The 13,948-nt window shown below is 47.8% G+C and overlaps 1 protein-coding gene across 6 annotated transcripts in view; it reads left to right on the top strand.

The window, feature by feature from the left end:
• Positions 1–13,948, top strand: part of LOC138515929 (sodium/hydrogen exchanger 9B2-like) — a 1,072,421-nt gene that overhangs the window by 578,751 nt on the left and 479,722 nt on the right. For all 6 annotated transcript variants that reach the window (XM_069630694.1, XM_069630697.1, XM_069630696.1 and 3 more), the window contains one exon: positions 11,373–11,500. In XM_069630694.1, the coding sequence (XP_069486795.1) occupies positions 11,373–11,500 (128 nt within the window). The remainder of the gene's footprint in view (positions 1–11,372; positions 11,501–13,948) is intronic.

Below are 13,948 nucleotides of genomic sequence, written 5' to 3'. Positions count from 1 at the left end.
AGGTGTCTTGGCATCCGGTTTGAGAACAATGGGGCAATCATAGGGCCGATGAGGCGGCAGGATCTCTGCTTTCCCCTTGTCAAAGACGTCCTTATAACTTGTGTATTCGACAGGTAATACGGTGTTAACAACAGCTCCGATTGTAACCACAGAGTTCAACAACGCCCGACTAGGAGCTTCAGGTACTTCATACATGGACTCTAGGGAACTGCAGGATCGAGGGCGTTGCTGAGCACTGAAAGCTATAACCCCGGTCTCCCAGTTAACGACCGGGTTATGAAGCTTGAGCCACGGTAAACCCAGGATGAGTTTGTATTGCGGTGCCATAATGACGTCAAATGTGATGATTTCCGAATGCTCGGCGCCAATAGTTAACAACAACGGAATGGTATGTTCAGTAACAAGCCCCGAAAGTAGGGTAGAACCGTCAACCGCATTGACTACCTCCGGAACACTTTTTGACAACAAGGGAATACCCCATTTCCGAACGTATTGGGCATCAATGTAGTTACCGGTTGCCCCTGAGTCAAGAACAGCTGCAGAACTCCAAGGAGTGACCTGATCGTAACTCAACATGACGTCAATGTAAAAAGGCGTGGACAACGAGGAACCCTGCAGGGAAGAGCTCGGCGTAGGGGTTCCTTCTACGACCGGGCCTTGGCGTTTCCCGACTTGCGGGGTCTCTTTGGACATGCACTAAGCAGATGAGTAGAGGAACCACAATAAAAGCACAGATTGTTCCGTCTACGATGTTCTCGTTCTTCTGTCGTTAGCGGGCCCCTAACTGCCCCAATTTGCATAGGCTCGTCACCGCCAGAAACAGGGATTGGGGATATAGTGGTATTGACCGTAATCATTCTCTTCTCCCCCTTTCTTTCGGTACGTCGGGCATCAATCTGGAGTACTAGATCCAAGAAATCAGAAAAGGACGTAGGAACCACCGGAACCGTAGCTATGGTATCCTTTAACGTATCCGACAGTCCTTTATAGAACAGAGCGGCTTTCTTATCTTCCGGCCAACCAGTTTCAGCCACCAACTGATTGAACTTAGCCAAATACGATAATAAAGGAGTGTCCCCCTGACGGAGATTCAGCAATTCCAGATCCGTGGCCTGAGTCTTGTAGCGAGTATCAAACACCCTCGTCATAGCACTGATCAATGCATCGCAGTCGAACAACAGCGGACTGCCTTGTTCCAACAAAGGATTCGCCCAAACCGCGGCCATACCTCCAAGGTTAGATAAGACAAAGGCTGCTTTAGTAGTCGCATCAGGAAACGAGGTAGGCCGACACAAGAAATGCAGTCTGCATTGGTTAATGAATGTCCGAAAGGATTTTGGATCCCCAGTAAACCTTTCTGGGGGAGCAAGCGGGAACTGAGCGGCCATGTACACATGCGTAGAATCAGGTCTGACCGAAGGCCCTGCCTGACCTGAAGCGGAAGCGGAGGCCAAAGATGGTATTCCTGTAACCACTTCCCTGATACCGGCTTGCATTTCATCAATGCGCCGGTGGGTGTCAGCCTGGGTGGCCGTCATATCGGCACGTAGGTCGGCCACTAACTGAACCAAAACGGCCAACGGGTCATTCGCGGCATCCATAATAGGGCTTCTGATTCTGTCAGAATTCCGGGAACCTGGTTCCGCGTTGACCCGTCGTGAAGAATATATTTCTTCCTACCAATGTGATTCTCAGGAGTACGAAAGGACAGTCTAAGAATCCAATTGATCGGAAGATGGTGTAGAGTCGTTGGGATCGTAGAGCTGAGCGGCCCGCAACTTCCCGGTAGATGATGGTTCCAGGTTCCAGCCAACGACTGCAGAATATTATACTGATTACAATCAAATACACCCCTTTCAAGAGAACACGTAACAAAATCTCAACAGACTAACCTGCAGAAAACGGTTTAACCAGAAGTGTTTCATGCAAGAATGTCCTCTATACTGGGGTACTCTGGAGACCAGAAGAAGAGAAAAGACAATCAGTACCAGAGAATGAGTGGAAGAAATAATGGTAAGGAAAGGTAGGTTTCTTACCCTTTTTTCCCTGGAAGTGAACGTCCCTGGCAAAGTCCTTCTTCTTTCCTGTAGGAACAGTGTGATGGTATCTGCCCTCTGTTCGGTGGACCAAACAATCCAAGGTGTAAGAAGTCACTAGTCCAGCAACCACCTATTCCCGCCGGCACGAGGACGCCTAAAAGGTGCTCAGGAAGTCTCTAGTCCAGCACCAAGCCTGTACCCGCCGGCACGAGGACGCCTACAGCACCCTGGGGAAGGACAGGGAAGGGATTGGAGAGGGAAAAGGAAGGAAGGAAAGAACGAAGGTAAGAGGTCTCCCAAGCTTCGAGGTCCGATTTCGACAAAACCAAATCACTAGGCAAGAATAATCCATAAACAATCCGAGGTCAAGATACAAGAACAGGTAAGGATAATCCAAGAGCAATCCAGTAAACGTAATCCGAGATCAAACAAAACCACTAAATCTGAGCAAGAAAAAACCGCTGTCACTATTGGATCAGAAGCAGCGAGAAGTGGGCGCCAGATCATTAAGTACTTGAAGTACCGGCACCAAGATGGTCACGTGACCCAACACGTTTTCTATCACGTGGAAGATGCTGCGTCCACTGACGTAGTCTCCATGGCAACTTCCACGTGAGGCGTCGGGAACGCAGTTCCCGACGCAAATGTGTTCCGTGCGTAGAGCGTGGATACCGCAAGCCCGCCTTCTGTATGGTGGTATAACGGGACAGAAGCTTTTGGTGAGGATGAGACACGTGAACCGCAGGGGTGATACAAGACCTGGAGCGTTTTCTGACAGTCTGCTGTTTTAGGAGTTCGTTGATCAACCATTCCCCTCTTGCATTCCTAAGGGCGCCTTTGCAGTTGCAGGTGGCTGCTTTCCTCAATTTGGCCGCTAGAAGCTTGTTCGCCCTATTGCCCTTGGCGTAGTAATGTTGTTTTGTGAGCAGTATAGAGTGGGCTGCACGTTGCATGGTATGGGTCTCTATGCTTGTTTCGCCACCAGAAGGTTTCGGAGAGAGTGAATGTACCCCCTCAGGAAATGTTCCTTCTCCTGACATTCGCTCTCTAGGAGAGATTGATGAGCTTTTCTGGCCCTCACAATAGCGGGTGATTGCTCTATTATGGTTGCCTTGGTCACAGCTTTCCCTGCGTCTCACACTGTTCTGAATTCTCGATCCCCAGTGTCATTGTCCCCCGAAAGTAATGAGTTATGGATTCTGAAACGTGGGCTTCCATAGCAACGTCTCTGAGAATAACGGTTTAACACCCATAGGGTCTGCTGTAAATTTAAGCAGGACGTGGTAGGAGAGGGCCTTAGGGTGAATGTCTATCCCTATCACTGTCGGGATGAGAGTAGATGCTATCAATAACATATCTAGCCTTGAGAGACCCTTGTGCACCGCTGAGTAAAAAGTATATTCCTGCTACCCAGGGTGGAAAAAACGCCAGGCCTCAATGAGAGAGTTGTCACGCACGAGGGTGGTCATTGCTAGGAAGTTTATTTTATCATTAGGTGTTGGCGCTAAAGATTTGTCCAAAGTTCGGTCTACCACGCAATTGAAGTCCCCTCCCACTCTCACCTCCTCTTCAGCGAAGCCCACCAATACCCCTGAGAAAACTGCCAAAAATAGTCTTGCTTGTCATCAGGTGAGTAAATTGAGGCCAAGGTGAGTTTGCACTCTGATGGAGTCATAACTCATTCCCCGGTGACAATCTCCTCCCACATGGCCAGGGGACAGCAGCCACTACCTGATCCTTACCCGGGGGTGGTATTCTGAGGGAGGATCATGTGGGAGGGGCTGAAAGCTGGGAGAAAGTTATAACTCCATTCATGGGCGTTAGGACATGGGGGGGGGCAGGGGGAACAAATCCCCCGCAAAATTGTAGGTGGGGGGGACGTAATGTCTTTTATCCCCCCCAGAATATGTTTGGTGTGTAGTGCAGGGATCTGTTTTTGAAGTGGGGGGAGAGGGCTGCTTACTATAAAGCTTGGGGGCAATACCCTGGAGTTGCAGATGGGTGATCATCTGCCCCCAGGGAAGGGGGCATACAACAAAAAAATATTTTTTTTAAACGTAGTTTCGGGTGGGGGCGGCTGCGAGTGGGGCCACTAGCCACCAGGGATTTTGCAAGGGGGTGGCCCTCTCCCCCCACCCTAAGTGGATAGGGCACCTTATGTAGCCCTCCCTGGGGGCAGATTTCTGCCCCCAGGAAGTGGTACATGAGATGCCCCCATCAATTTGGGGTGGGGGGGAGAGGCCACTGCAAATATTGGCAGAGCCACCGCCCCAGGCCTGGGGCAGTATGTTTTGACCCCCCGGGGGCAGATGGCCACACACATGTGCCCATCTCCCCCTAGGGAATGGGCAAAACAAAAAATATATTATAACTTGTTTTGGGTGGGGGGACCGGGGAGACCCACTACACCACCAGGAGTTTTTGTGTTTGAAAGGGGGGGTGGCCTTCTCCCCCCACCCTGAGTGGATGGGGAGACCTTATGTACCCCTCCCTCGGGGCAGATTCCTGCCCCTAGAAAGGGGTACATGAGATGCCCCCATCCATTTGGGGTGGGGGGGGGACAGACCACTGCAAATATTGGTAGATCTAGCTCCCAAGCTGGGGCAGTACATTTTGCCCCTCCCCCTCCCCCCGGGGGCAGATGGCCACACACATGTGCCCATCTGCCCCTAGGAAAGGGGAAAAACAAAAATAAAACAAATTATAATTTGTTTTGGGTAGGTGTGGGGGGGCCACTGAACCACCATGGATGTTATTAGTGGAAAGGGGGTGGCCTTCTCCCCCCACCCCTAATTGATTGTCGGGCATCTCATGTAGCCCTCCCTGGGGGCAGATTGCTAGATTGGGGTTATCAGTGGGTTAGCCTTTTCCCTTTGGGTCCAGGTAGGTGCACGCACACATATTAGGTACCGTTTCCGTCGGGACACCTGTGGGAACGCGGGAAGGTAGTACATCTGTTGTTGGCGGCGTGTTTCGGTGGGTGGGCAGAGGGAAATGTCTCTGAAATTCGGTGGAAAAAACACAATCAGACATTTCACTCTGGACACTCACTGAAACACGCCACCAACAACACATGTCCTACCATCCTGCGTTCCCACAGATGTCCCAACGAAAACGGTACCTCACATGTGTGGGTGCACCTACCTGGGCGCCAAGGGAAAAGGCTAACCCACTGGTAACCCCAAGCCTTTCGGAAGAGCAGATTTTGCTCATGTGGACAACATACAGATTTGGGCCTATGGTGTCGAAGCCACCAAGGAAAACAGGGAACCTCATGCCTTTCCGAAAAGAGGACACCCCGAATCTGACTTGCGTGAATCGCCCCAGAATTTATTACCCACAATCCCCGGCAAAGTCTGAAAGGTTATGACCGCCTACATTTGGGGAAAAAGGGGGCCAAATTTGGCCGAGATATCTTATGTAACAAAAAAGTTACAAGGGATTGAATGGTGACATACCGAAATAACCAAAAAAGGCCTTGGCAGAAATACCCATGGCAGTTAAGGGGTTAAGACGGTAAAGCCCCAGAAGAGATATAATTTGTAAGGTAGCTCAGTGAGTTAATGCTCTAAATGCAGATTGTGCACAGGAATATGTAACACCTGTGTTCAACACCTGGCTTAATCATCCGGTGGGATAATATGCGGAGTGAATGCATTCAGCTTCTGATGCAGCACAGCATTTTCCAGGTCAATTGGTTCGTAAAAAGTGTTGGAAAAAACTATTACTGTCACTTTTTCTAATTGGCCAGATTTTCGTGCATTTTCTGGGTGGAGTTCGGGAGCCGAGTGGACACACCAGGACCCCCTGTATTTCCCGCTCCACCAGACAAATGCGGCCTTACTGGCAGCATGGATTCTCATGCTGGAAATAAGGAAAGGGATTCCTCTGGGATCTCCTTTGAAATTAAACCTGGTAAAAGAGTGCGGAGTCCAGAGGAAGCCATTGTCAATTCCGCCAGCAATCGCTAATTGCGCGAGGTATTTACACTCTTCCAGAGTCGAAAAGCAATGTGATTTCACCTGCCTTTTTACGCTAAAATCTTCCATTTTGTGGCTGAAAACTAAAAACTTATGCCAATGGAAGTGGTCCTCCCCATGCAGTTTACTTTGTGCCTTAATGCTTGTGGGTTTTGCGTGATGCTACACATGTAATAAATAAATAAATACATTTAACATGACCCCAGATAAATGGCAATTCGTGATCAGAATGAGTGAGCATGGCATGTCGCTGGTAAGAGGGTGTCCTGTGCTTCTTGAGTGCGCTGGCAAATGCCTTTAATTGCCATCTCACATTAAACAGGTGCTTAAACCCATCAGTGTGGATTGCGCAATAATAAGTCGTAAGAGGTATTTCAAATGGCCAATTTAACTCTTTGGGTGACATCGTCAAAGTGGGAGAATGTTGCCCAGAATGTGCCACTTTCTATGCGGAGTGAATTGTGCCCACCCCAAGGAAGAAGTGTGAAAAACCCACACCGTGCCCTGCTCTTTCTGTGCGTCTTCCCCGCAGGGCGACAGATGCTGACTCATACATGGGTAAGTCTCAGGTGGCAAGCCTGTACCCTAGTTGATGTGGCAAAGGATTCCAGACTTCCGAGGCTGATAACATTAGTAGCATTGAGTTACATGCCATCTGACAGGTATGTGTGATAAAGTTGCAAAGCAGAGCTGTAATTGGGCTAAAGCAGGAGGCAATGTCTGCCCACCCTCAAAGGGTACGTACGACCAAAAGTAATATGCCCTTCTCCCCTATTATGGCTGTAAGGGCCAGGCTCCAAACCACGGCAAGAATGCCCTCCAATCATCCATGCACAGGAGTAGGGTACCCCTCGTGTTCCAGGAACCCTGTTGAGCAACCTCTGTGCTTTCCAGGTGATACTAACATTATTTAAAGCCAGAAGTCTAAAAGTTAATCGCTTATTTGCAGCTGGAAATTAGCTCCTGGCGTGATCAAAACCAAGTGTGACATCATCCCCTTCATTTATAAGCAATATATGTGTTCTCGCGTTTCTTCATCCACTGAATTACTGTTAGAAACAAAGGCAACAGTTGTGTCTCTTGTGTAGGCATTGCATTAGAAAGGCAGTTGCCCGCCTCAGGCATAATATGCCCATGTTCTTCCAATATTGGCTAGCTGTTGCCCTCTTATGGCCCGGTAGAACCATTATGACAGTGACTGGCAAATGCCTTTCCCCGGCAGACAGTAAAGCGGAAATAAGAGGCCAATTCAAGACACGGAACAAATAGCAGTTAAAACAGACTGCAGCTGCCATTGCTGTGTTAGGGAGAATATGTTGAGTGTTCAAGCAAGGAGGTATGTATTAAGCAAGCAAACAGTGAGATAAAGGAGAGGTAAAGAACGGCCAGGGGGGCTCTTTGAATAGTGTAACAGGGCAGAGAACCCATGCTGTGCCGGCCTGGTAACATATGAGAGAATCAAATAGATCAGGCTTTGCAGCAAATGTTAAACGAGAAAGGAACAGAATCCAGCTCTGCATTCAGAATAACAAAGGCAAAGAAAGGCTAGGCTCTAAAGCCAGCATGAGATGGAATCAGAGGGACCAGACTCATAGTGAGAGGCTGGCCCGGCCCTCACAGGAGCGCTAGAATGTTTTCTTCAGTGATCACAGTAGAAAACTTAGACATTATGTGAACTACAACACCCATAAGGCCTCAGACACTGAGGTGAGGAAGAGGAGTTGATGCAGATTGAACAAAACTCCCGTCTGAATGAGCGGACTAGCTGTTTTGAAAGATCACGGGTGCATGGGTGCATTTAAAAATTCCATCCGCACTTGAACTGCAGAGAGAGCTGGAGAAGGAAGCGGTACACAAGTGGACCACACCATTTGAGGGTGAGAAGGCAGACAAGTCCGGAATTCAGCGCACAATCATCCAAGCTGCTTACCAGCATTGCACTAGACCAGGATAGACGCTGCAGGGAATTGCTGCAAGACCGACAGAACACCGGCAGCAGCAACAGAGCTACCAGAAATGCAATCACACTCAGAGGCAGCAGTCTCTGATCCCGTTCGCAGAGAGAAGCTGCGGGTGAGCCGGTGGAAGGTCTGCAGAGTAACGGAGGCTGTCCTAGAGAGGAGGAAGCCTTATCGAAATGACATGCCACGCATCAGGGACTCTACGAAGCAATGGTGAATCCACCGAAAGGGATCCCGGGCATACCGACCGGCATGTAAGCTAACAAAATATATACAAATATTTGAATACCGAACAAAGGAAGTGCAAAAGCAAAACTTGAACAAGTCTCCATATATGGGATGCCAATATGGGGAAAGTTGGAACAAGTCATGTCTCAAGCAAACAGAAATACAGTGAAGTGATGCAACTGTATTATGTTAACAGATATTGCAGTCCTGATAAAAGGAATATATCAGGCAGTGAACATTTGGTAACAAGATACCTGGCAGCGAAGTATACCAGGGGACGTGAAGAGTCTACTAGAGGAGTCCTGACAAAGGAGTATACCAGGAGGTCCATCAAAGTTGTATAGAGAAACATACTTATTTTAAAAAGCACATGTTAAAGAGGTATACCAGAGACACTTTTGCCATCCTGAAAGAAATATTATTTGAAAGAGACACTTTCGCCATCTGGATCCAAGGAGTTCTCCTTGGAGAAAGTTACTTCTGTTGGATTTATTTATTTGTTTTTATTATGAACACTTTTTGCCAATTGTAAATGTAAGATATTTCCACGCACCCTTAGTTGAACATTTCTAGTGTGGGGGTCAGATTAGTATATTTTGGACACAAGGACAGTTTATACGTTTTGACTTGACACAGACTGATCTTTAGTTTGAGTTTCCTAGGTAAGGGAACTCTTGTTAGGATAGGGACAGGGAGGCCTTCAACAATTTTGTTTTAATAAAGATGTCTGATGTTGAGAATATTACAACTTTGTGTCCGCCTCTCATTTCTGACCCCTCACAGTTCATGCAAAATGGCTTTGAGTAGCACGTATCTGCCTTCTTTATCCCTTAGCTCGTTTAAGATTTTCTGGGGGGGTACCCTTACTGATCATGGGATACACGCAATTGCAGAGGCAGGCCTCATTGTTAGCTAGTGGGTGGGTTTCCTGGAGAAATTCCAGGGCTGCATCCAGGGAGTACACCTTATGTAATAATGCTTTGTGTTTAATCAGTGAGTTTATACCCTGCATGTTCTGGGTCACGCAGGTTAGATCAGGAGACACCATCATGTATTTCCTCGGGTTGGGCTTGGATCAGAAACACCCCAAGATGATATAATGATGCAGGGTCATAGTAATTGCATGCAAGAATGGCCAAAGTTCCCAGTTGTGTGATAAAGATCAAGGAACAAAATCCCCAGACAAAATTACGCCTAACTCTTGTGGTATTTTCATATATTGTGTATAGCTTTTCTTTAGTTCACCATTCAATACGTGTTAAGTGCTTGATAACTTCCTCAGTACGCAATAATGTCCATCTGGTATCCAGACCCATTCACTATATGCGTTAATTTGTTCAGCAACTTTCTTGGCCCTTAAGTCCCCGGAGCGCCCCGGTCTGAGTGCTCTCTTCCCGTCACTCACCGGTATGCGGCAGCTCCTCCAGGTGCTTGTGCGATCCTATTCTGCTTTCGTGTGCTCCCTCTCCAAACATCAGGAGCACCGGCGAGTCGTGCTAGCCGCTTTCGGACGTCCTTGCTGCCTCCTGCAGTGTAGTGGAGATTTCTGTGTCTCCCAGCTCGAGCTGGGCACACAAGGCTCGGAGCTCTGCAGGGCTCTTGAATCTCTTGCGGCTCTCTCCAGTCTCGGCATCCTTCCCGCTCTCCTGCAACCAGCAGCGTCCTTTTCACCGGCTTCTCCTCTCCAGCCTGCTTCACAGTGCTCTCTCTTCCCAGCCGTTTCTCCTCCTGCATGTGGGTCACTCCCTTTTATATATACCTGTAGCCTCTCAAGGGGCTGCAGGTGAAAGTCCTTTGCCTGTCTACAATAACCTCTGTTACTGGGACATGCCTGACCTTTAGGATGGTGTTCCACAGTCCTCTTCCTCGTCCAAGTACCAAAGTGGTGTTGATACGTGGAAGTGTATATTGCTCCTAGTCGCTTCCTCCTCGTCCCATTCTTAAAGGGGCCTGAATGGGATACAGTTGGAGTGTATATCAGTGGGGAAGAGTGATAATAACCTATGTTAGTAGGGGAAGGGAAGGATGTATTTTGACACTTTCTTAATTCACCAAAGTCGGGGATTGTGTGTCTAATCTGCCCACATAAGGAGGTGTTCTCATTGTTCTCTTCCCTGTCTCTCTATGGATGATTTGTCTGAAGGCTTCTTTGAAAGGGAAAAAGGGAGGAGGTTTGACAGTGCCCTATAAAGGCTTCAGGGACTGATGAATGGAAACAGGGAATACTGTGTCTCGCCTGCGGGCATCTTCACCCGAATCACCAAGGATCCTCCACCCAAGTGATCCTGCCTCCCCTCACCACCCGCAGGGTCAGGTTTCAAAAGCGATAGCCTTTTCCTGGCCACCTGAGAAGAGGATCTAAGGGGAGTAGTTGTGAGGGTACCCTCAGGTTTCTCACAGAGGGCTCCCAGCAGCAATCTCTTAAAGCCCAGCGATCTGCAGGCTGTCCTAGCAACAACTGCTACTGTTTTTTCCAGGATCTGATCAAATGCGTGTCATCCATCACAAAGGCCCTCCTGGTTGAACTCCATATGTACATATGCGCACTCGCCCACACCGCTTCTCGCCAGGCTTGAGCTCTCTAATTCTCTCAGCCTTCCACACCTTCTCCAGATCCTCCTAGCTGATTCTCAGCAATGTGCGCATGTCACAGAAACCTCTTATGAAGATATATAACATATCCTGGGTTCGGAAGGCCTGATCTAGAAGGTGAGTAAGTTATTCACCACAGGCTGACTGATATTGTGATATTGTGATAGTCACTGCTCTGAAAGTAATTTGATGAAAGTGAAACGATTTCCATACCTTATCCAATATCGCCAGTATTTTGGAAATCACAGGGAAGAAGGGGTAGCTTGTAGATGGGTGAAGGAAAGGACTGCACCAAGATGTACTTGTTGCAGGAAATGCTACATTGAGTTTGCTCTTTACAACTCTGTGTATCTCTATAAGAAATGTGTCATGGCCAGATTCTTTTTTTTGTTTTGTAGGTACATTTCTTTTATTGTAAAATGTTAGTTTAATTCATGAGGTGCCTATATTAACGCTTCAGATGATTCTGTCTGTTATGTTTGACATTCAAATAATGGCTTTCAATGTAAAGATTTGAAGAAATTAATGCCCCTACATTATACATAATTTCAACATTGTTTTGATGTTTCCAGGCTCTTAAGAAGCTGAAGTCTGTCTGTTTAAGGCTGTCATTGGGTCCATGCATCGTCGAAACATGCACCGCTGCTGTTCTTTCGCACTTTCTAATTGGACTGCCACTGATATGGGGATTTATGCTTGGGTAACGTTTTCTTCTTTTAAAAGGTTTATATTGTAAAACATTTCAACCATCAGTTCAGGGTTACTGTATATGTTGTACCTGCTCATCAAATATATACATGACATCAATGTATATATCACTTTGTTCTGAAGAAATTATTGCAGAAATTTGGGATTCTATCAACAATTGCCAATAATAGATAATTGGAGGAAGCTTGTTGTGACAAACGGAAGGAATTTAACAATAGTCAGATAACACTTGGATTTCCTGATGTACAAGATGTTAAGGTGCATTAGAGGGAATGTCAGATGTCATACAGTACGAAAGGTCTTTGCTTGTGTCAAAAATAAATGGTGTAATCCTTTGCTTACCTGGAAATTTATGATGCATAATGTGTATAATGCGAATATCGGTTGCACTTCTTTTGTGATCCTATCGTACCTGACATAATTTGTGATGTCTGTAGCATCACATTCTTGGGGGAGCAACGATCCTTCAGATGGCGTCACTTCTCCCCAGAGGGGAGCCCCTTTCCATGAGGCTAGGGAGGTGAGGCCGCTAACCGATAGTCCCTGCAGGGGTGGTAACATGCAGATGGATCACATGCAGAAGAAATCCCCCTCCTGGGGACAAGGACGTGCATCTGGGACATGGCCTCTTTATCTCCCAGCCCCAACCCCTCAGGGTAGTAACAACACCCGACCCTTCCCTACATATGATTTATTTTATTTTTTATATGTTTTTTTCATTTTAATATACAGTTGTAAGTCATTCCGGCACATAACCGTGTAATACGTCATCAATTGTACATTATAGCATGTCATAAAAATGTACTGTAACTTATTAACATTCCCATAACCGTTCCTTACCCCTCCCAAAACACTCCCATCCCGGTCCTGCCTGCTACCTTTCTATCACATAAACGCACCATCCTACAAACAGTTAGAGGCTTCCATCTGCCCATTAAGTACCATTCACTTCTGTATCCTCTATGCCTTCCTTACTATACAGGGATTGTAGTAAGGCCTCCCATCCTTTAAGCTCCATTGTGCCCTGTGTTTGGTCCCACCCTGCCGCCCTTTTCCATGCCACCCATTCCGCAGCCCCCCACCTATGCAGATCCATCCACCATTCCTCCTACCATTCCTCCTATCTAAGGCCCTTTGGCGATTTCCATGCCATTGCAATCCTCCTTTTGGCAAGGATACAAGCTAGGTCCTTAAGCTTAGTAACATGTTTCCGGCCCTTTGGGCATGAAAAGCAGCCCTAAAAGCAAGCTCCTGGAGAGAGCGCATCCAATTCCACCCCCACTTTTTGTAGTCTATTCGCCACTTCTAGCCAATATGCTCCCGCCACAGGGCATGCACAGAACATGTGTAGCATTTTTGCATCTGTCTCCTCCCTTCTTTACATATAGTAAGGTCTGAGACTATGGGCCTCATTACAAGTCTGGCGGTAACCGTGCCGGTAAAACCGGCAGGTTGCCGCCAGACTTGTACATTTTACCGGCGCCTGAATTCCCAGACTGGCGGGGTTGGAATCCCCTGCCGGTCCGGGAAGTCAGGTGCCGGTAAAATGTTGTGCCCCATTCCCATGGAGTCCCAAAGGACTCTATCGGAGTGGTGTCCACGGAAACACCAGCACTGTCAATAACTGTGTCGGTGCTTACGTGACGGTCTGCCTACCATGGCTGCTGTTACCGCCAGGTACCAACCAGTCGGGCAAGCAGACTTGGACTTTGCCAGTCCAGAAACAACTGTGCCCGTAAACTTACCGGCACCATTGTTTCTGAACCGGCAAAGTTGTAATGAGGCCCAATGTGTTACTGTGATGTGTCGGGCAGTCTCACTATGATAGCTACTGGGACGAGAAGAACCCGAGAATGCTACAGTCAAGCATCAAGAGTGTTCGACCAGCTGTTGTCAAGCAAACTGACATTACGCTGGGGCAGTTCCAGCTAATTAAGCTAAACAGTAAAGAAGGTCAAGGAGAACGGCATCCGGAAGAAGTCAGTGAGCGAGGAGGGTGCCAAAAAGCGCACAAGTTGGAAACAGAGCGATCGAAGACTGAAATAAAGCAGCAGTGTGGAGTGACAAGAACGAACCGAGGGACACCAGGAAAGCATCTCGCAAGTCGGCTGAGAGTCGACAATCTCGAAGCTGAGAGTCAATGTGGTGGTGGACCGTAGTAGGTGCACTGTGGGGCCTAAGAACTACACTGAGACCGGCAACACTAGCCTACTGCGATGCCGCATAGGCAATTGCATGGGAAGTGCGAGGAACTGTGGTGGTTGCACGACCGTCTGGTCCGAAACCTCTGCCCAGACCATCAACGGTAATGGTCCATAAAGTCAAGCAGGCTGAAGAAGAGCAAAAGAAGCAAGAGAAAGAACCAGCCTACGTTCCCAGAGAGAAGGTAACAGGAACAGTAATAGTCTGGGAGGGGCATGGGAAAACTTGGGAAGGTGAA

Source organism: Ambystoma mexicanum, chromosome 6q (assembly GCF_040938575.1).
Source record: "Ambystoma mexicanum isolate Mex_15411 chromosome 6q, UKY_AmexF1_1, whole genome shotgun sequence".
NCBI lineage: Eukaryota > Metazoa > Chordata > Amphibia > Caudata > Ambystomatidae > Ambystoma > Ambystoma mexicanum.
The sequence above is the reverse complement of the archived record's forward strand: the minus strand, read 5'-3'. Positions and strand labels throughout refer to the sequence as shown.